General features: G+C 34.4%; 1 protein-coding gene and 1 non-coding gene across 2 annotated transcripts in view; one reads left to right on the top strand and one right to left on the bottom strand.

The window, feature by feature from the left end:
• Positions 1-21,621, top strand: part of ARID4B (AT-rich interaction domain 4B) — an 86,638-nt gene that overhangs the window by 39,735 nt on the left and 25,282 nt on the right. Inside the window, exons 10-16 of the mRNA XM_015816922.2 lie at positions 1,117-1,190; positions 2,345-2,490; positions 3,224-3,296; positions 4,247-4,341; positions 12,565-12,662; positions 13,347-13,602; positions 17,267-17,430. Coding sequence (XP_015672408.2) covers positions 1,117-1,190; positions 2,345-2,490; positions 3,224-3,296; positions 4,247-4,341; positions 12,565-12,662; positions 13,347-13,602; positions 17,267-17,430 — 906 coding nt within the window. The remainder of the gene's footprint in view (positions 1-1,116; positions 1,191-2,344; positions 2,491-3,223; positions 3,297-4,246; positions 4,342-12,564; positions 12,663-13,346; positions 13,603-17,266; positions 17,431-21,621) is intronic.
• On the bottom strand, positions 597-668 carry TRNAP-AGG. The gene has a single exon. It is a non-coding gene; the product is annotated as a tRNA-Pro (tRNA).

The raw sequence follows: 21,621 nt of genomic DNA, 5'->3' as shown, positions 1-21,621 counted from the left end.
GAAAAGTGCCATGCAGGTAGTCTTCTAGTTATAACCATAATTGGGACCAGAATTTCCATTGCTCAGCAAGGTGGTTGTAAAGTGGGTTGTGTCTGATTTTATGCCAGGTTTCACTTTGTTGTTAAGCGAATCACTGCAGTTGTTAAGGAAATCACATGGTCTTTGAGCAAATCTGGCTCCCCTCTTTGATCTAAAATCATGGAACTTCCCTCTGCATCTACTATATTATTTCAGGAAAAGACAGCTGATTTTATTTTCCAATCTCATTAGCATGTAGGTTACCCAACCTAGGATATCATAGTCCAGTCATGTAATCATGGAATGGAATGGAATAGAATGTGGAAGGAGCCTTGGAGGTCTTCTAGTCCAGGGATGGGGAACCTTGGCTCTTTTATGACTTGTGGAGTTCAATACCCAGAATTCCTGAACCAGCCATGCTGACTCAGGAATTCTGGGAGTTGAAGTCCAAGAGTCATAAAAGAGCCAAGGTTCCCCACCCCTGTTCTAGTCCAACCCCCTGCTCAAGCAGGAGAACCTATACCATTTCAGATGAGTCTAGCTTCTTCTTAAAAACCTCCAGTGATGGAGCGAAAATAGGGCTCGTCTGGGATTTGAACCCAGGACCTCTCACAACCTAAGCGAGAATCATACCCCTAGACCAACAAGCCATTGAATTGAAAGGAACTTTAGCGTAGTTTGTTGTAAAGAAACTTATTTTGAAGTAGATATAATTGTTCTGCTAGGCAGTTATCTGTGTTTCATCATTAGGAAAACTGGGTGTTCCCCTTCCTGTTTTTTTATTCTGAGTTTGGATTTATAGCAATTTTTCCAATTGTTATTTAAGAAAACATTTTAGCACTGTTTAAAATTTCAGATCAAAATCTTAATTTTTCTTTTCTAGCAATAACTGATTTACACAAAGTAGTTTAAGACAAAATATTTTCCCCAAAAAAGTTTTCAATTTTTTAAAATTCCTGTTTGCTTTGTAATGGTAGGAGATCCACATTTTATGGATAATTAATAATAAAAGATTGCTTTATTTAAATAGAGATTGCTTTATTATCAAAATATTTAAAATATTTATTTTTTAAAATACTGTTATCACAATTTGTTTAGCTCTTCAGTATCAAGAAAAGATGTACGGGAAATTAGTGAATCTTCACCAAGACCTGATGCTGCATTAAAACAAGGTAAAAATTAACTTCAAAATTAGACTGCTTTTAATCTCAGTTATAATTAGCTAGAACAGAAATAAGTTTAGACTAGACTGAGAATTCTAAAAAATGTTTCCAGGAATGCCAGGAATATCATATTTTATTTTATTATTTATTTTTCTCTACCTTTTAATCAGAATTTCTGTACTTTTACAAGTGTGGACTTGTAAGAGGGCCACAGAGGGTGCCTTATGAGAGAAAATAGGTAGTATTGGTCTGAGACATAGGGAAAAAAATCAAATGCCAAAATCTAAATATTCATCTTTTCCTGGATTGAATGGATTGGATTTTCTTTGTTTTTAAAACTGCATCATGCCTATTTTAGATTTTATATTATAATAATTATGTGCTTCCTGTTCTAAAATGACAGGAAATCATGCCACCAGTTTTCAGCAGTTGTGCTGCCTACTTTAAATAAAAGAATAGTCTATCAAGCCTTGATACCATCTCTAAGTTTGCTGCATAATTAAAAATAGAACCGACAGTAGATATCAAGTTATAGAAATTAAAGGATTAAAACATTTTCAAGCTTAAAAACAATTTGAGAGATTGTATGCCTAGCCATAATGTTTATGCCAAAAGCAGTGTCTTTAATTGGTACCTTAAAAATGATCAAACATGGCAAGGTTAGTAGCTACAACTGAAAAAGCTATATTCCTTATTGCTGTCAATTATACTTTAGGAAACTGAAGAATTTTAATTAGTAGCTTTGATCTTCATAATAAGGGATATTTTCATGGAATGAAACATTTCTTTAGGTACGTGAGTCCCTATAGCCATATAGAAGTTTGTTCAGTTCAATGAAGACATTGTCTTTGAATAGAAGAAGCTCTGACTTAAATTAACTATAGATACGAACTTGCAAGCAAGCTAGAAAATGGAAATCAAGTTAAACCAAGACATACAATATGTCTGCCTTGTTTAGAAAGCCTTTAAATTTTTTAAAATTCAGACATAAGCTATTGCTATTTTTTTTTAACTTTTTTTACTCATTCACACTGTTCATTCGATTCACTCACACAATTAAATAGAAGAAAAGGGACTATATAGCTGCACAAAATCCATATTAAGTCAGAATGTGACTATTTCAGGTAGGTCATTCCATCCTAATAAAATTAATTTATTTACAGCTTTCGATCAGGCCTTAGAATTCTGTAAAAATAGAACTGTTCCTAGTAACTGGAAGACCGAGTTGAAAGAAGAAAGTTCCAGTAGTGAAGCAGAAGAGGAGGATGAAGATGAAAAGGAAAAAGAAGATAATAGCAGTGAAGAAGAGGCAAGTATAATCCTATGGTGTAATAGGTTTGTATTACACTGCATGTGCCAAAATTTGTGTTTGTAAATCTTGCTAGTCACTTCTCTCAAGCTTCGTACAAGCAGTAGTGAAAATCAGTATTCGACCAAAGTGAACCTCAGGAGAACTATACCTGGATTCTTTATTCAAGAATAATAGCTTTGAATAATAGAAGGAATATGTAACTATAAAGCTAACGATATCATCATTGCAATCATAGCTATGGGTTGAGGTCTTGAAGTATCAGCAAATGTTTATCAGAATGAAAGCTCAGGAATCCACAATAAACCATATTGTTTTTTAAAGGAGAAAATTTTATTCCCAGTTCACAGCTTTAATCAAATAACATGCAATAGATTAAATTGTATTTAGTCAGATATAATTGTACCAAAGTGTTCATTTTGGCACTTTAAAGCTTCAGTCCTGTAGAAGCTTTCCAACAAAGCAATACTAACTTCTCAGTAGAACTTCATAAAACTGTAATTTTTGTATGCATTAAATTTTCTGTATTTTCCCACGGTGGAACTCTCTAATATTTTGAAATAAAATAGATTTGAAAAAAGAATATTAGTTTAAAGATAAAAAAAATTGACCTTTAGAGTAAAACATTAATAATATCCTTTAATATTATGATGATGATTTTTTATTTCCTTGTTGTTGGTTTTTGAGATGGCAGGCTATGTAAAAAAAAAATACTATTTATTTATTTCATTAGGAAGAAATAGAACCCTTTCCTGAAGAAAGAGATAACTTTCTGCAACAACTTTATAAATTTATGGAAGATAGAGGTGAGCATTTTTGTACAGCTTGTTTAATTGTATGAGAATTTAATATAGTTGTGAATCACATTGCTTTTCATTCCTGATAGTTGAGTGTGTTCCTTTTTAATATTTTCATTCTTAATTAATTAATTGTATACATAGGAATAAAAGATAATTACAAATATTTTAGTATGTAGTGTTACTAAGGTAGCTTACTGTTAAAGTTATACTTAAAAAAATAATTAAAAGGCTACATTTTTTTAAAAAAGCCCTCTCAAATGTATTTATATGTTTGCACAACTTGTAGGTTGCCAGAACCAAGCGTAGCCCACCAAGCAATACTTTCACTTGTCAAGTGACTTTTTTCCAGTTGTTGCAGTCCTAAGCAGGCAACTAAAATAGATTATCCTTGCTAGCTCCTATATTTGGCAAATAAAGAATTATGGGGATAGGAAGGAAAATCATCCATGGAATTCCAATTTCTTCCTCCTCTGAGGTCTTCCCATGGTCCAGATCAGATGGGATGTTGGGAAGAATATTGTAGGAAAAATATGAATTCTCTAGTTATTTGCCAGACACACATTAGCAAATGCAGGATGTTAGCCAAAATTTCTAGTAACATGACTTGGTGTTAGTTTTGTAAATGGTTTTTATCATAAGGTTTCTTGTTAAGTGCTGCACTCTATTTTGTTTTGACTACCTCCTAGGTACAAGTTTCTCTAATTATTTGGAGAATTATTTTCTTATAAATATTATGTAGCTTAATTGGGAAGACAAAGCTTTAATTGAATTCTCTACACATTTATTTGGAATAAGTAGCATTGAATATGGTTGTGATTATTTTGACTAAGTATGAATAGAATGTATGTTACATTATTTTTATGTGAGACTAAACTTCTAAATTTATTTTCAGTAACGTTTATATGAAGAATTCTCACCATGCTCAATCACTTAATTCAAAATACTTTGTTTCATAGGGACTCCTATTAATAAACGACCTGTCCTTGGATACAGAAATTTGAATCTCTTCAAATTATTCAGACTTGTTCATAAACTTGGAGGATTTGATAATGTAAGTACTATAAACTATAGTAAAAAGAAAAAAAAATAAATCTAAAATAACTATAATAGTGTCACTTTATGTAGCTTTAAAAAGAGTTGTAAAGAAGATGAGAACACAACTTTTAAGGCAGTTGTGCATATTTGTTTTTCTTATACAAAGAATAAGAAAGTAACATTCTCCCATTTGTGCTAGATACATTTATAGAGATAACTGTACATACCACAAAAATGTCATTAAACAAGTACTACAAGATGCAGTTCTTTTTATATATGAAAAGTTTTAGCGCTAGAAGAATAACATCTAAAGGAACATGAAAGTACAAAGATATTTATATTTATACAGCAAAGTTGTGGCTTATGGAATATGGGCTGACTGTATTTTGTGCTTTTTGTAAGCATAGCAATTGCTTAGAATTTGGTTGCTTTTATGTTTTGTCAGACAGTCAGATGTTTAGGCTGGATTTGGCATTTTTATCTACCTATCAAGTCCTTCTCAGGGACCTGGGATAGGCAGATATTGTTTAACGGTATTAAAGGTATAATTGCAGGACGAAAGTTGTTCCAAGTAAAACTGACTTTTGCAATTGACTAATGGGGATTCTGTCAATGCCAATAGCATTCAAGTGGTGCTCCACTTTGTTTGGAATTGTTTACAAGGTGTCTATTCATTGATAGTACTATTGGTACTATCGTACTATCTTGGCTGGTTTTTTTGAGATGTATTATTATTACATATACAAAAATGTAAAATTCCAGCTGCCAGTTCTTTAGCTGGTGTTGGTCTTCATATGCATTGAGTTCTTCCCAAGAACCTAGAATGTTGTAATATATTGGAATAGTAGTGACTTTTTGCAATTGAAAATTTTGTCAATTTTGTGCATGTTTGCTAAATGCTGATAACCACTGGGACTATCATGGCCAGTGTATGCCATAATCATTTAATTTTGATTTTCAGATTTTGATACTCCAATTTTTCATGTTCTATTTTAATATCTCCTGGTTTTGCCACATCAATTATCCATACTTTCTTCTTTTCAATCAAAGAAATCCCAGAATATTTTAACCTGCTAATTACAGGTAGTCTTCAACTTTCGACCACAATTGAACCCAAAATTTCTGTTGTTAAGTGAGACATTTGTTAAGTGAATTTTGCCTCATTTTATAACATTTCTTGCCACAGTTGTTAAGTGAAACACTGCAGTTGTTAAATTAGTAACATGGCTGTTAAATGAATCTGCCTTTCCCATTGACTTTGCTTGTCAGAAGGTTGCAAAATGATCACATGTGATCACATGATCCTGGGACATTGCAACTGTCATAAAATATGAGTCAGTTGCCAAGCATTTTAATTTTGATCACGTGACCCTGGGAATGCTGCAATAGTTGTAAGTGTGAAAAATGGTCATAAGTTACCTTTTTCAGTGCCGTAACTTTGGTCACTAGGAACTATTGTAAGTTGACGACTACCTGTAGTTTTCAATTCTATGTTCCCTCCATTTTTTTCATTACAGCATTGTGGCAACTATATTATGTTATTCTTTATAATCAACTTGTGCTATCTTGCATGAGCTGAGTGCATGATATACTGTTTCTTCTGTCCCTTTGCACAATGCACGTTGAATCATTTGATTTTTTTTTTTCAATTCTGGCCTTGATTAAATTGGTTCAAATAGCTTGCTCTTGATAAGCCAAAATTGAGACTTCAGCTTCTTCTTCTTTGTTTAGTTGTAAGATTTTATCTTTATCCACTTTCCCCTTGATTTTTGTAGAAATTGACTGTGATGCTTTTCTTTGCCAGCATTCTATTCTTGGTTTTATCATATTATTTCAATATTCATGTTTTGTTTCCTGCACATTCAGTAAGTTCAGTTTTAACTCATATCAATGCTTGTTCTTGGCTACCTTTATATAGTCAGCCAATGCACACTTTTCTTTTTTGACATTTTATTTGACTTGAAGTAAATCTCTGCCTCCATATCTGCGAAGCAGATAAAATTTATCAATATCACTATGGGGATTTTATGAATAATAAATGGTCATTAGCTGTCTTGTTTCTCAGTCCAAACTGTCCAGTTAATAATTCCAGCAGTATCATATCACAGCTATGGCCCTAGTATTGATGGCTTTCTTTTTAGCACTTTTCTTACTCTTTGGATGTATTCTTTACTAATCACATTTTTAACATGTTTATGCTTGATGTTATCCAGGCTGTAAAATGCCCAGATATTTGGGCATTTTGTAGGTTTCATCTTGTTGGCTCCTAATGGTTTGGGTGTTTGGCATTTCAGTTTCATTAACTGTTCATTTATTGCTATTGTAGCATACATCTGCTAAGCCAAATTCCATTGCTATATCTGTGTTAAAATATCTTACAGTATTTGTCAATGACTGAATTTTGATTTCTGATTTTCCACAAAGCTTGAGATCATCCACATAAAGAAAATGAAAAATTTTATCTGCATTTTTTTGCCATTTGGTAACCAAGATTTGTTTTGTTCAAAATCACTGAAAGTGGGATCATAGCAATGACAAATAATAAGTGATAATAAGTCACTTGAAAATGCTTCTGCTAATGTTGACACGCCCATACTTTTCATTTCCAACCACCATTTCTGTCTTGCCCCTGCTTCATGATTCTTCTACATACATTCTACAGCAATGCTTTTATTTGCCACTAGTTTTTTTCCAAACATTTGATGATCCAACTACGTTGTAGCTTTTTATAATCAATGTAGACCATGTAAAAATGGTTTTTTGCCTTTTTGCAGTTCTCCAGAACCATTTTATCAATCAGAAGTTGATCTTTTCCTTTTCCTTTTATTTCCTTTCTGTTCTACTGGAAAATAGTTATTTTCTTCTAAATCCTGAATGTTGTCTGCTATCATGCCTGCAAGTAATATAAACATTGTAGGCAAACATGTTGTTGGTCTATAGTTTCCTATGTTGTTTCTTTTGCTGGTTTTTTAAAAATCATCTAGGTTTTGTCAATGATTAATAAATTACTGATTTATTATGCAATACTTCATTAAGATGTTTAGCTATAAATTAAATGCAAGGTAGTCAGCTATTCGAGGCAATAGATGACTAGGTGGTCCACTGCTTCTTCAGCTTGTTTGCAGACACCACTTTTATTGTTGTTGTTATTATCCCAACAGCAACCGTTATTTTGTTTGCCGATATCAAAAATTGACATTGTACTGCACTAAGTTATTATAAATAATGTAATTTATGATAATGGAAGTTAATTGATACTTCCTTAAAATATTAAGTGAATAAATGATAGAATTGTAATCTAATATACAGGTAGTCCTCAACTTATGTCCACAATTGAGCCCAACATTTTCCTGGATGAGCAAGACAGTTGTTAAGTGAATTTTGCCCCATTTTACTTTTTTGCCATAGTTGTTAAACAAATCACGGCAGTTCTTAAGTGAATCATACAGTTATTAAGCAAATCTGGCTTTCTCTGTTGAAAGCTGGCTATGAAGTTTAGATATGATGATCACATGACCTCACCTCCCTGCAACTGTTGTAAATTCATGCTTGTTGCCAAGCACCCATATTTTGATCATGTGGCCGTAGGGGTGCTGCAACAGGCATAAGTGTGAAAACTGGTTATAAGTCAAGTTTTTCAGTGTCATTGTAATTTTGAACAGTTACTAAACAAATGGTTGTAAGTCAAGGACTAGTTGTAAACTATTTACTGGAAAAATAGTTACTGTGCCTGTGGCAGTACATTAATAAATTTTACTGAAAAGTGAGAAGATCAAGAGATTTCAAAATTTAAATTGTATTATGTTTTAGATTTCAATTTTGACAGCTTCATGGTTCTGCTGAGAAGGTGAGATTTGCTCACATATCTAAAAATAATAATCTGCAAATATAGAGTAGATTAAAGATAAGGTTCTTAAGAGTGTGATTAAAATGGACAAGATATAAGTGGTTTATTGGATATAATGCTAACACCACAATTTGTGAAATAGGGCTTGCATGGATTAATTTAAAGCAGTGAAATGACCACTGTGGGATTTAATATGCCAGACCCAATGATAATGTGCAGCTATAATATATTCAGTATTAATGAATTCATTAATTTTAAAACAAATCTGAAATTAAGAATTAAATATTCTTACCTATAGCAATGAAAACCTATTTTACACCCAGAAAACCAGAATTTATTTTAATTATCTATAAAATAGATGCTTGAAATAAATCTTAATTTGGGTTTACCAACTCATGGATTAATTTATATGTAATTTAGAATGGAGTCTAGTAATCACTTAGATATAATATATATTTTTTGATAAGGTAAGGTTCCATTTATCAGTCTATGTTTAAATTGTAATGAATAGAGATAACAGCCAGGAGGACAATAGGGCGTGTCTTCTTGAAGCATCCAGCACGCGTTTAAGCAGAAATGTCTAATAATGATTTTTGTTTGTTTTAGGGAAGGAAAGGTTAGTAAAAGAGAACTGTTTGCTTGGCATTTCATGTCGTAGCTTCTCCAGATAATTTTTAAATCCAGCTGTCAAACAAAAGAGGAATGATGTCTATGGAAATTCTCAGTCATCTAGGTCATAGTTATCCCAAAGATGCTTTTTTCACGAGGCAACTGGACTTTCTTGTTTTTCTTTCTTTGAAGACATTTCGCTTCTCATCCAAGAAGCTTCTTTAGCTCTGGCTGGATGGTGGGGAATGGAAAGATTTATACTCCTTGCAGACAGCTATTCATTTGCATTCTTTTAGCAAGTCGTTAATGCTACCGTTAATGTGTTCTCAGGGTCACCTGAGTGGTGCAAATGTGTGTGGAGCCTTCTTGGAACTGTTGAAAGGACTATATTGTAGACTGGAGATAGATGATGTTGGATTCCCTCTCCCTCTGTTGAGAGAAGGCTGTTCAATTTTGACATAGATGGCCTCTTTGACCCCTCTTTCAAACCAGCGATCCTCTCTGTCCAAAATGTGGACTTTGCTATCTTCAAGAGTGGCCTTTGTCTTTTAAATGCAGATGGACTGCTGAATCTGGTTCTGATGGGTTTATTCTCTTATGTTGTGCCATACGTTTATGAAGTTGTTTCGTTTCCTCAGTGTACAGATCTGCACACTTCTGCTTCTGCCTTAGTGAATTCTTGGGTTTGAAGTGTGCATGTATGTTGTGTTGGCAGAAGATCCTCCTTTGCTTTTTTGATATTTCTGCAACATATGTAATGACTACTACGTTGCTTCATTTATTCTTTTCTTCTTGGTCTGTTATGGAGGAGCTCCTGCTAGGTCTTTTTTGAGATTTGATGAAGGGCCACTTGGGATGTAAAATACTGTAAATATTGATCTCTGTGTGTGGGTTTTCTGTCTTCCTTAATGTATACAACACAGTCCAGGAAGGCTAGAGTATTTTCCTTAACATCTTCACATGTGAATTTGCTGTATCTGTCCACCGAATTGATGTGTTTAGTGAATGCTTCCAATTCCTGTGTTTTGATCTTGGTATAGATTGTCCACATATCTATACCACTGAGTGGGTAGAATTCCTATGAAGGAGTTTAGGGCTTTGGTTTCTACCTCTTCCATGTAGAGATTGGCCACAATGGGGGACACAGGTGAGCCCATGGCACAGCCATGTTTTTGTCTGTAGAAACCTTCACTGAATTTAAAATAGGTAGTGGTCAGGCAGAGGTCCAGTATAGCACATATGTGGTCTGGGCTGAGGTTGGTTCTGTCACCTAGGGTGCTGCAGCTTCAGTTGTTGGAATGCAAGTGAAGAGGGAAGTCACATCGTATGAAACCATGGTCTCATCCACGTCCAGTTTTATTTTCCAAACATTGCTGGCAAAGTCCTGTGAATTATAGATGTGATGAGTGGTGTTGCCAACTAGAGGAGCTAATATAGTAGTTAGATATTTTGCAGTGTTGTAGGTGACAGAGTTGATGCTGCTAACAATTGGTCTGATTGGTGTTCTGTCTTTGTGGATTTTGGGGAGTCTATATATGTGTGGCGTGGCTACCCCAGGGTAAAGATGGTAGTATTGTGGCTTGTCGATGGCATTGTCCTTTAGTAGTTGTTGCAAGAAATTAGTGACCTTTTTCTTGTAAATGCTGGTGGGATCTCTCTTCAGAGTCTCTTATGTGGCAGTGTCCTAGTTTAAAAGACTGTTCACCTTGGCCTTGTAGTCATCTGTGTTCAGGATGACTGCATCTTCCTTTATCCGCTGGCAAGATGGTGATGTTTGGGTCTTTTCCTAGGGATGTCACTGCTCTCTTTTCTTGAATTGTGAGGCTGGAAGGGGTTTTTTTTTTTGCACTGGCGAAGGCTGCAGATACCTGCAGCAGATTCAGGTGTATGCAGTACAATGCAATGAGCCATGTGCAGATCTGCACATTGGGGAAACGAAACAACAACTTCATAAACGTATGGCACAACATAAGAGAACAAACCCATCAGGACCAGATTCAGCAGTCCATCTGCATTTAAAAGACAAAGGCCACTCTTTTGAAGATAGCAAAATCCACATTTTGGACAGAGAGGACCTCTGGTTTGAAAGAGGGGTCAAAGAGGCCATCCATGTAAAAATTGAACAGCTCTCTCTCAACAGAGGGGGGGAGGGAATCCGACATTATCTATCTCCAGTCTACAATATAGTCCTTTCAACAGTTCCAAGAAGGCTCCACACACATTTGCACCACTCAGGTGATCCTGAGGACACAGATAAGCCTCTAGGTAGCATTAACGACTTCCTAAAAGAATTCAAATGAACAGCTGTTTGCAAGGAGTATAAATCTTTCCATTCCCCACCATACAGTCAGAACTGAAGAAGCTTCTTGGATGAGAAGCGAAATGTCTTTAAAGAAAGAAAAATAAGAAAGTCCAGCTGCCTCATGAAAAAAGCATTTTTGGGATAACAGAGGAATGATATATAGAAGGGAAGTAGTTAGTCATTTAATATAATTGCTTAAATTGGCCTTCTTTGTTATACATGGTACTATAAGTAAAGCTGTTGAATCATTAATAACAAAACTAAACAAGTTAAAATTATTTAACCTTCATGTAATATTTGAGGAATAAGCAAGATTATGTAAACAAATTCACATGTATTTAACTTTGGCTAAAAATTTCACGTGTACTTAACTTTGGCTAAATTTTTTTTAAAAGTTTGCTTATTGGTCAGTCTCATCAGTCTGTTCTGCTCTGTACTGACACACTATTGCTGTATAACATAGATATCAGTGGATTCTAGTGCTATGTCTCACTAAACAGTACAGCTTAGGCCACCTTTCTTTTTTATTCCAAGTCACTTACAATTTATTTGGGTAATGTGTCATCTGCCACAGGAAATTTGAAGTATTAAAAAATAGATAATCTCAGTCTCCTAATTAATTTTAAACATTTATATAGCTGCCCATCTTAAACCAAACTCAGGGTGGTTCACAACCCCAAAATAAAAGCATTATGCATCAACAATAAAGTAAAACACAACAAAACAAAGAACAACAATAAAGACCTTTCACTACAGCTAAATGTTCCTTTGCCACCCAACAAATTTGTCCCATGCCAGCTTCACCCTATCCCAGCACTTGGGAGAAAAGACTTAAAAGGGGGGGGAAAGACTTAAATCTTAAGTGATTTTCCAAAACTTAAAAATATGGGGGCCTGCTGGACCATAGGGGGAAGGGTGTTCCATTGGGCAGGGACTGATATGGAAAAGAGACACTTCTTAGATCCCATATGATGGCAACATTTAAGGGAGAGGACCCAGGAGGATGCCTACCCTATTGGATTTGGTGGGGTGAGCAGATGTCTTCAGGGAGAGGCAGTCCTATAAATTAGATGTTCTTTATTCAACTTAGATATACAAAATTTTGATATAGTAGACAATATAGGTAGTCCAGTTAAATCCTTTCACTTATAAATTTGATTCATCCCTTTCCTCCTCTATTCTAGAGGTTGGGCAATTCTTATTTGGAAAGGGGTAGCTATTCAAGAAGTGAAGGGAAAGGGACAATTCCATCATATGTCCTTACACTTCTGCATATATTAAACCTCTCAAGTAATGCATCTATAGTGAGACTTGGGCAGATGAAAATAAATTTCTGTACATCAAAGCAATAAGAAAGTATTTGTTTACATCATTTTTTTTCCTCTTGAAATTTCAGACCTTGTAGAATGAATTATTTTAATCATCAGGGTGTTATTTATTTAAGCCTAAACAAAAGGCTATTCTCTCATTATATTTTGCAGATTGAAAGTGGAGCTGTCTGGAAGCAAGTATATCAGGACCTTGGTATCCCCGTCTTGAATTCTGCTGCTGGATATAATGTTAAATGTGCTTACAAAAAGTAAGTAATTAATATAATACTGAATACTTCCGTTTGGCACTCAAAAACGAACTTTTTACTCCATATAAAAGTACATTCAGCTGTATAGGTAGTCCTCAACTTACAATCATTCATTCAGTGACCATTCAAAGTTACAGGAGTGCTAAAAAAAATGACATGGCCATTTTTCACACTTATGACCGTTGCAGCATCACCATGGTCACGTGATCAAAATTCAGAATTTGGGCAACCGGCATGTATTTATGACTGTTGCAGTGTGCCAGGGTCATGGGAACACCTTTTGCAACTTTCTGACAAGCAAAGCCAATGGGGAAGCCAGATTCACTTGACAACTGTGTTGCTAACTTAACAACTGCATTGATTCACTTGACAACTATGGCAAGAATGGTCATAAAATGGAGCAAATCTCACTTAACAGCTGTCTTGCTTAGCAACAGACATTTTGGGCTCAATTGTGGTTGTAAGTTGAGGACTACCTGTTTTGGGTTCTAAAACTGACCTTGAGGTTTGTACATGTTTTTGGGCTTTTACTCATCTCAGTCTTCCATCCTTAAGTCATTATCTGGACCTTTTGTGAATCTTTCCTAAACTACTGTAATTTAACCAATGAATTCATATCATCAAAGTGTAATTGTAAAGCAAACCAATGGAAACTTGATTTTGCTTGTTGCTATCATCTTTTAGGTATCTCTATGGCTTTGAAGAGTATTGCACATCAGCTAATGTTGAATTTAAAATGGCACTGCCAGAGAAAACATCAAGCAAATCCTGTAAGGAGCATGAACAAGAGGTGAAAAAGCAGGAAGAAGTTGAGCTAAACATAAAAGAAACAAAGGTGAAGAATGAAGAAAAAGATGATGAAATAACAGCAATGAACAAACAAGTCATACTAGCTGAGAATGAGACTGAAAAAAAAGAAAATGATAAAACTCCATCTTTGGTAAGAGCTACCTTTTTTGTTTCTTCCACAGTTCGGTTTTACTGCACAAATTATTATTATTAAATATCAAGGAATGAATGCCATTTGCAGAGTTAACAGATCTTCAACTTATTTTGGACAAAATAGATCTTTGGAGGATTTATTAGTTAAAATGTTTGCACTTCTGAATAAATATTAGTTTTTAAGAGAAACTTTTATAAGGCCAAATCACATGTTATTTGTGCCTTTATCAGCTTAACAATTCTTTTAAAATGTTATTTAGGATCTTTTGGATTCCATACTACCTGGACAAATTATATGCATGTGCTATATTTAAATATGGATAGATTTGCATAATTTATATCTAATTAGTGTACTTTTTAGATAGTGTCACAGACTGTAACATTTTTTCTGTTCAGAATAAAAAAAGGGGAAAGTAAACATGCAGCTTTTAAATTAGAAAAGATTTGGGACTTGGAATTACTTCATGAATCTAATCTTGCAGTTGTTATTTATGTTTAACAAGGGAAATATTAATCACAGCATGGTTACTGTGTAATCAACAAATAATGTATCATAGTAATAATACAGTACAAGTGAAGAATAATTATATCCACATTAGCTAATTATTTTCTAGAACATGTTCTTCTTTTGTATTCCTCACACAGGAAGAGAAGTGCAGGAATCATTCCAGAAAAAAAATATTAAATCCTTATGTAAGTGCACTATTTTAGGGAGAAATTTAAAACTACTACTAGTAGAGTTACCATACAAGTAATTCTATTGGTGGAAAGTGAAATTTCAGTTAGTATATAAAGGCCTAGTTGTGTGGTGATGGAGAAATGGGGAAAAGTCAGGAAAAATAACACTATTTTCAAACGCCCAAATGACCTTTTGAAAGGCACTTGGCAGGAACTGAGACTAACTGGAAAGGACACACAGAAAAGATAAAGACAAGCTCTCTGAGCTTGCTTGTTTTCTTGCAGATGTTTCATTACCCAAACTAGGTAACATCATCAATGCTAGTAAGGAGTGCTGTTTGCCCTCAGTTTATATCAGGGGTCATCAAAAGTGGCCCTTTTATGACTTGTGGACTTCAACTCCCAGAATTCCTGGGCTCAGGAATTCTGGGAGTTGAAGTCCACAAGTCATAAAAGGGCCAAATTTGAAGACCCCTGGTTTATATTCTAGTGCAGTGTTTCTCAACCTTGACCATTTTAAGGCATGTGGACTTCAACTCCCAGAATTCCACAGCCAGCAATGCCTTGAAATGGTCAAGGTTGAGAAACACTATTCTAGTGGCTTGCCTGTCAATTGGTGGGCGTGGTCAAAGAGAGCACCAAGGACCCCTCATGTCAACCCCAAGCTACAAATATTCTCTTTATTAGTACTTCAGTGATGGCTGAGTAATGCTGTAAAGACTGTAAAAACCAGTAGTGTGGAAATGACCTGAGTGAGATACTTTGCAACTGTATCATGAAATGTTATTGCATCCCGTTCATTATTTCAATCTGAGATACCACCAAAATCCTGATGATAATGGATTTGTTGCTACCTTATTAGAGTAGAACAAGCACTGCTTGATTTTGAAGATGATCATCAGTGATGTTATCCTGTTGAGTTCAGTGTCATTATAAATTTTAACTGAATATTGATATATATTAATACTGATTTATCTTACAGGTGGTCCTTGTTTAATGATCACCCATTTAGCACTCATTTGAACTTAAAATGGCGCTGAATGAATTGTAGTTACAACCAGACCTCATACTTACAGTTGTGTCCCACAGTTATGTGATTGTCATTTGCAACCTTCTCTGCTGGCTTTCCACAACCAAAGTCAATGAGGAAGCCAGCAAGAAGTCAGAAGTCGCAGACACTTGAGATCATTGCTTAACAACCTACAAATCCTTGTTTAACCAGCAGCAACTGGGACTTCTGGAACTGCTGTTGCTAAGTGGTGCACTTATATGCCTTTTCTATTTATGGCCACTTCACTTAACAATGGAATTTCCTTAATTAGTTCCATTAAACAAGAACTATCTGTATAGGAATACTTTCTTTAAAACAATCTTTTCATTAAAAATAAGGGCAAGAGTTAATATGTTAATATTGAGATATATATTATTTTCTGTTACAAAGAATTGCTATAATTAACAGAAGATTCTGAATTTCCTCTGTTCCATTTGGATGCAAATGGGCTGGCAATTTAGTAGTAGTTTGTTTAATGTTCATTCAGAAGACTCTTAAGATACTATTGACATCGAAGAAGTCTTCAAGATGCTTTTGTCTTTGAAGATTAGCCATTGCCTGGGAGGAGCTCCTTCCTTCCTTCCTTCCTTCCTTCCTTCCTTCCTTCCTTCCTTCCTTCCTTCCTTCCTTCCTTCCTTCCTTCCTTCCTTCCTTCCTTCCTTCCTTCCCTTTTCTAATCTTTTCTTCCCAATAAAACTTATACTAACTTCTTTTCATCTTTTCTACTGTAAAGAGAGAAGGATTACCTTTGGACCCAATCATTGCATACTAATTAAGGGTCAATTAATTTTATAAAAGGGCTTTATTTTACAGGCAATTTTAATATTTTTTTTTCAAGCTTGCCATCTTGGGATAAAGGCTACTGGCAAATATATATATGAAAATACATGAGTGTAGTCACAACACTGATGAAAAAATAACTTTGAAACCAATTTCCATATTTATGACCTTTGCTGTGTCTGTCTCTTTTAGTCACATGTTCAACATTACAATCCCTTAGCATTGTCCTATACCTGACCTGTGTCTCCCCCCCCCAAGCATAGGGATTGCTTAAACAAGCTATATCTTCCTGAGCTGCTTTTGTCTGCAGCACAGCACATCCCTGAAAAGAGCTAATCGCAAGTTAACAAGCTCAAGTCTTTGACCTTAATTAGAGTTAGACTCTCCCTTGCTGCCGTGACACTGTCAAAATCCTAATCAGTTTCTCATTGAAGGCAGTGAGTGTGCTAGGTAAATACTGGTACTAGCACATTCCTTTCAATGTGTACTCCCCAATATTACTCACTTATAATCTCAATGAATGTAAATGCAAACAGCAATTCTCTTCTTGCTAATTATCCCAGTGGTGGGATAAGCATTCCAAAAGAGAGCAGAGTGAGGGAAAAGGGCTATAACATTTGTCCATTTATCTGGTTTCCTTGTGGATCAAGTTCTGGAAGCACTTCCTGCTATTTGGGTCACTCAGTTGTTTGGGTTGTATCCTTCTGATGCTATTAAAGCGAAGGAAAACTGAAGTAAAATCATAAGTACAATCACAGCCATGTGATTTTCACCTAGCTTAATGACCAAGTAGTCTATCCCAATTGTGTAGTCTTTTGATTACAGATTTCCGTCCTATTTCTTGCTTGAAGTCATGTACATCATCCTCTCTTAAATATGCTGGACAAGGCACCAATTTGCAAGCAAATTTATTTCTAAGCATGTGCAGTTTTTCATACCTAACAATGAAGCTGATTCATAAACATCCATACCACACCTTTCATAGTAACAAAACATGAAAATGGACCCCTACTGTGGATGAGTAGTAAGGATGTGTTAATTGATTGTTGGTATTTGGACATTAGTTGGAAAAATGGCTGGTGCAAAGACAGTCCACTTTATAATTAACAGTTTCTTTAATTGTGAATGATAGCAATGTTCTTCTTTCATATAGGGGATTCAAAAATGTTTTCAGGAGCCTCCAAATGACCAGGAGAAAGAGTTAAGAATAACCATAACAAATGATGAAGCCAATGTGGAATGTAACGAAGACACAGAATGTAAAAATCTGGAAAATCAGAGCACCATTCCAGAAACTGAAGAGAGAGAGATAGCAAAGTAAGATTCTTTTGTTTTCCTTAAATTCTATGAAAGGAATAAGGTTTTTTAAATAGACTTTAACAAGATGTAAATTTTTAAAAACTGTGGGAAAAAATCGCATTTCTTATCACCATTCTGCCTTACTCAGAAATTTTGTGTTGGATATCCAGTTTATTTGCATTAGTGTTGTAAATGAATTTTTATTCTGGTTTCTGATTAACAGAAATTCTGTAGGTATTAAGGAGTTTGTTGAAGCATTTGCTGAAGTAGTTCTGCTCATTCTTCCATTCCTCACTCATTGTGTTCGGCTGGTCAGTATTTGACAGAATTAATGATTTTAGTAAAATCACTTGGAAATGAACATAGCATAGTATCTGTTATTTGGCTGTCATTTATTAGAGTAAGGACTCTAGGTAAATTTATCTTTAAGGCATTTAGATTTTGAGGAGGAAAGGACTCCCAGAACTAATGTGTAGGAGATTTTCTGTTCAAATTTTATATTGTATTATTAGTGAGAAAAGTGAGTTAATTTCTCAGTTAATTGCACTAACTGCCTTATTGAGAATTGCTATTACCTTTTCATAATTACATGTTTCCAGTGGTTTTGTTGGTGGAGTTTTAAAAATAGATTGTGACAAAAACCTGCTAAGAAAGTAGGGAGGTTAAGTAAAAGGAATCTTTTTAGAAAATGTAGGAAAGCACTGTAGGTATGGCATAAACTTGAGAAGTATTTTGGAAAAACTAAGTTGCCTTGCATACTTTAGAATTCATTAGCCTATGCCACCTTTGAATGTAAATGTTTTAACAATGTATCTGTAACCCACGGTAATGTTAAATACAGTGAAACCTCAACTTACTAAAGTTTGATAGACTTTAACATGGCAGTTTGTCATTAATAAAATGACATCGTTTAAATGACATACTGTACATGACATAATTTGCATCATTGCCATCACACAAATTATATTTGTGTCATTTCATGTAATGTTCTCACATGGATGCGAATAAATGTACAATTGATGCAAATGATACAATTTGTATAATCTAATGTCAGTATGAAAATGACATAATCCAATTATATGACTTATTTAATGGATATTTGTGAATATTGAATACTTCTTCTCCCATTAAAATGAAGTTTCACTGTATATTAGTACCATTCAAATGGCAATGTCTCTTACTAACCCAAAGCTTGATGTGACTCCCTTATATTTTTAGCTAATAAAATATTATATTGAATTTCAGCTTTTTAAAAAAGTTTATTTTACAGCCCTCAAAGGTTTCAGAAAATACTGGGCATAACAAGTAGAAATGTTGATTCTGGGTTGAGTATCATACAAAGATATTACCGATGCACCTAAAATACCTTAGTCATGTGATTGAAATATGCATTGTCATTCTTTTGTTTTAGGATATTGGGGCAATATCCTAACATGCTCCAGAATGTTTATTTGTATGTGTGTGCGTGCATGTGTGCACGTATGTGTAGGTGTGTGTGTGAAAGAGACAGAGAGACAGAGCAATTTACATTGTCAATGTAGTGTTTATATGATGTTTTAGATTAGAAGATACTGTCTCATAGATCACATTTACACCTGATGAAAGCATTAGTGATTTGCTTTTAGTTTGCAGTTTTCACTGTTCTTTTGTTCTACTTCAGTTCCATAGCTTGCATATATTGGTGTGGCTGTTAGGTCCCCTAGGTAACAAATGTATTGATGTCATTAAACTTAACAACCCTTTTTTGTATCTGTGGATGGAACACTGCAAATACAGGGTGTAGACATAGTCACACAGTTTCCTGTGTGGATGTTTTTTCATCAAAACTTCATTCTTGTGCTGGTTAATGATCATAGTAAAGACTTTCATCATTAAAAATTTATTCAGATATAGTGTTTGGTAATTTAGAAAAAAAAACAAGGTCTTGCTAAGGTTATATTACAACAACATAAAATATAATTGTAAAATTATTGCCATTAGGTTTCTGGCCTTTCAGACTTTTTTACTCAGTGCTTTCAGAGTTTGAAATTTTACATCTTTGTTGCGGCTTTATGCAAATACATAGGGGAATTCAAAGTTAGGTTTAGGCTATAATATGATAAAAGCAAACTTTTGAAACTACACAGCTACAAACATTCATTACTGAATTTTGTGGAATTCTGCTTGATATATTATAACATTAGATTACAGCATATAACTACGGCTGTTCATATTTTGTGATTAAAAGATATTTAAACTGATGAGATATAAAAGGATCCATTTTAAAGTTACTATATGATTATCATAGAACAGAATGTTTCAAGGTTATACATGTGTTTCTCTATCTATCTATCTATCTATCTATCTATCTATCTATCTATCTATCTATCTATCTATCTATCTATCTATCTATCTATCTAATATTTGCAGATTTAGACGTTTTTAATCTGTTTACTAATCTGTGTCCATTTCTAACATTCTGCAACTCTGATTCATTAATCGCATTAATTCCTCTGTCTGGAATTATTACCTTTTGATTTATAAATTAGGAAGTTTAGACAAAGGTGCATAATTTTCATGGGAAAGAGAGGTTAGTGATTTAATATAATATCTCTTAGATTAGAAGATATGATAGTTTACTAACAACTAATATTAAAATATATCTGTAATTTTAGATATCTGTACAAAATTTGCTAGGAATTCATAAAAACATTAGTATAACATTTGGTATCTCTACAACCTTTTAGTAACTGCTTCATTCTGGAGATTAATAATAGTATGTTTGCATTGAAGGTACTTATTTAAGTGAAGTTTGTGTTAATTTGTTACAATTAAATCTGTTGAAATTGCAAAATGTTCTTTACTACTACTTTTTGAATATTGCCAGCATCTGGAGATCGACTTAACCTATTCTTTTACTCTGCATGGGCTGCATTTTAAAGGATGGGAAACTTTTAATGTTGTGTGATCAGTATTCATTTAGGTCTGTTTTAAGGATTGGTTATATAATACTAGGTTCCTACATTGATATGCTTGGGAATATCCCTCCCTATTTCTTCTCTCATTTCTAGAAAGTAATCACACACTCCCCATTTTAGCTAAGATTTTAATCCTCATGTTTGTACCAATGCTAAGTCTAGTCAATATTAGAGTTTACAGATTCTAATGATTTATCATAGTTCAAAGTCAACACAACCAATAAAGTTACATTCATTCTTAACTTGATTAATGGATTAACCTTCCCCCCCCTACCCCAACACACAGACAAATTAGTGTCAAACCTCTCAGCAATAACCAGGAGGGAAAATGAACAGCCAAGGCACATGTTTTTCTGAATTTTGATTAGATGAAATAAAATAAAATATGTATTTTAAGTAAGTGCACAAGAATTTTAATAAATACTCTTGTTTTCAAATGTGAGTTTTATGTACTGGCAATTGTTACCTTTTTGCCTTTCTTTCTTGTGCCCTTCCAATAAAGTGGGGAAGAACTGATTTTTTTCCCCAAGGAAACACGGAGGTCTGTTTTAGGGCATTGCTTCTGCAGTGGTTGCTAACTTCATTATAAGTGTTACAATGAATTATAATTGCTATTAGACAGCCTGTGTCCCATTGGGTCATTATTTAAGAGATATTTCCTTACCTAAGAACAGAGAAACAGAATGATCAAGGATGGGCAAAAAGCAATGGAAGCTGGAGCAACTTCTGATTTCCTACTAGCTTCCCGATTGAGTTTCTTTGTGTGAAGTTGGCAAGGAGCAATTGAAAATCCTTCCTTCCTTCTTCAGTTTCTACAGGGAATAGGAAGGTACGACAGTGATGGCAGACTTTGGCCATGGCAACAACATCAGCAGAAATACTACATTGTACAATCCATGCATTTTGCTTCACTCTTTCTCTGTTGAGGTCTTGTTATTAAAGGGTACTGGTGTGTTGAGTAACTCTCAAGTAATTAGTGTTTTCCACATATTCTTCATTTGATCTTCCCTTTTCACCTCTTTTCTAGTCTCCTCATTCTGTACCTTTCTTTGTGATTCTGGAGACAGGCAGCCTTTTCATCCTCTGTTTCTTCAGCTCTCCTCTTCCTTGCTGCATCTCAATAACATTTGATTTCATCTTTTGATCATGATGTTCCCCCTCTCTTTCCACATGACATAATTATGCTGAAAATAATTTAATTTAATTTTTTTAATCAAAATGTTATATGTTGCATTTTTGACCTCAGAACAGC

This window comes from Protobothrops mucrosquamatus, unplaced genomic scaffold (assembly GCF_001527695.2).
Source record: "Protobothrops mucrosquamatus isolate PMUCROS unplaced genomic scaffold, P.Mucros_1.0 scaffold527, whole genome shotgun sequence".
Lineage (NCBI taxonomy): Eukaryota > Metazoa > Chordata > Lepidosauria > Squamata > Viperidae > Protobothrops > Protobothrops mucrosquamatus.
Note: the sequence above shows the minus strand (reverse complement) of the source record. Positions and strands in the feature narration are given on the sequence as shown.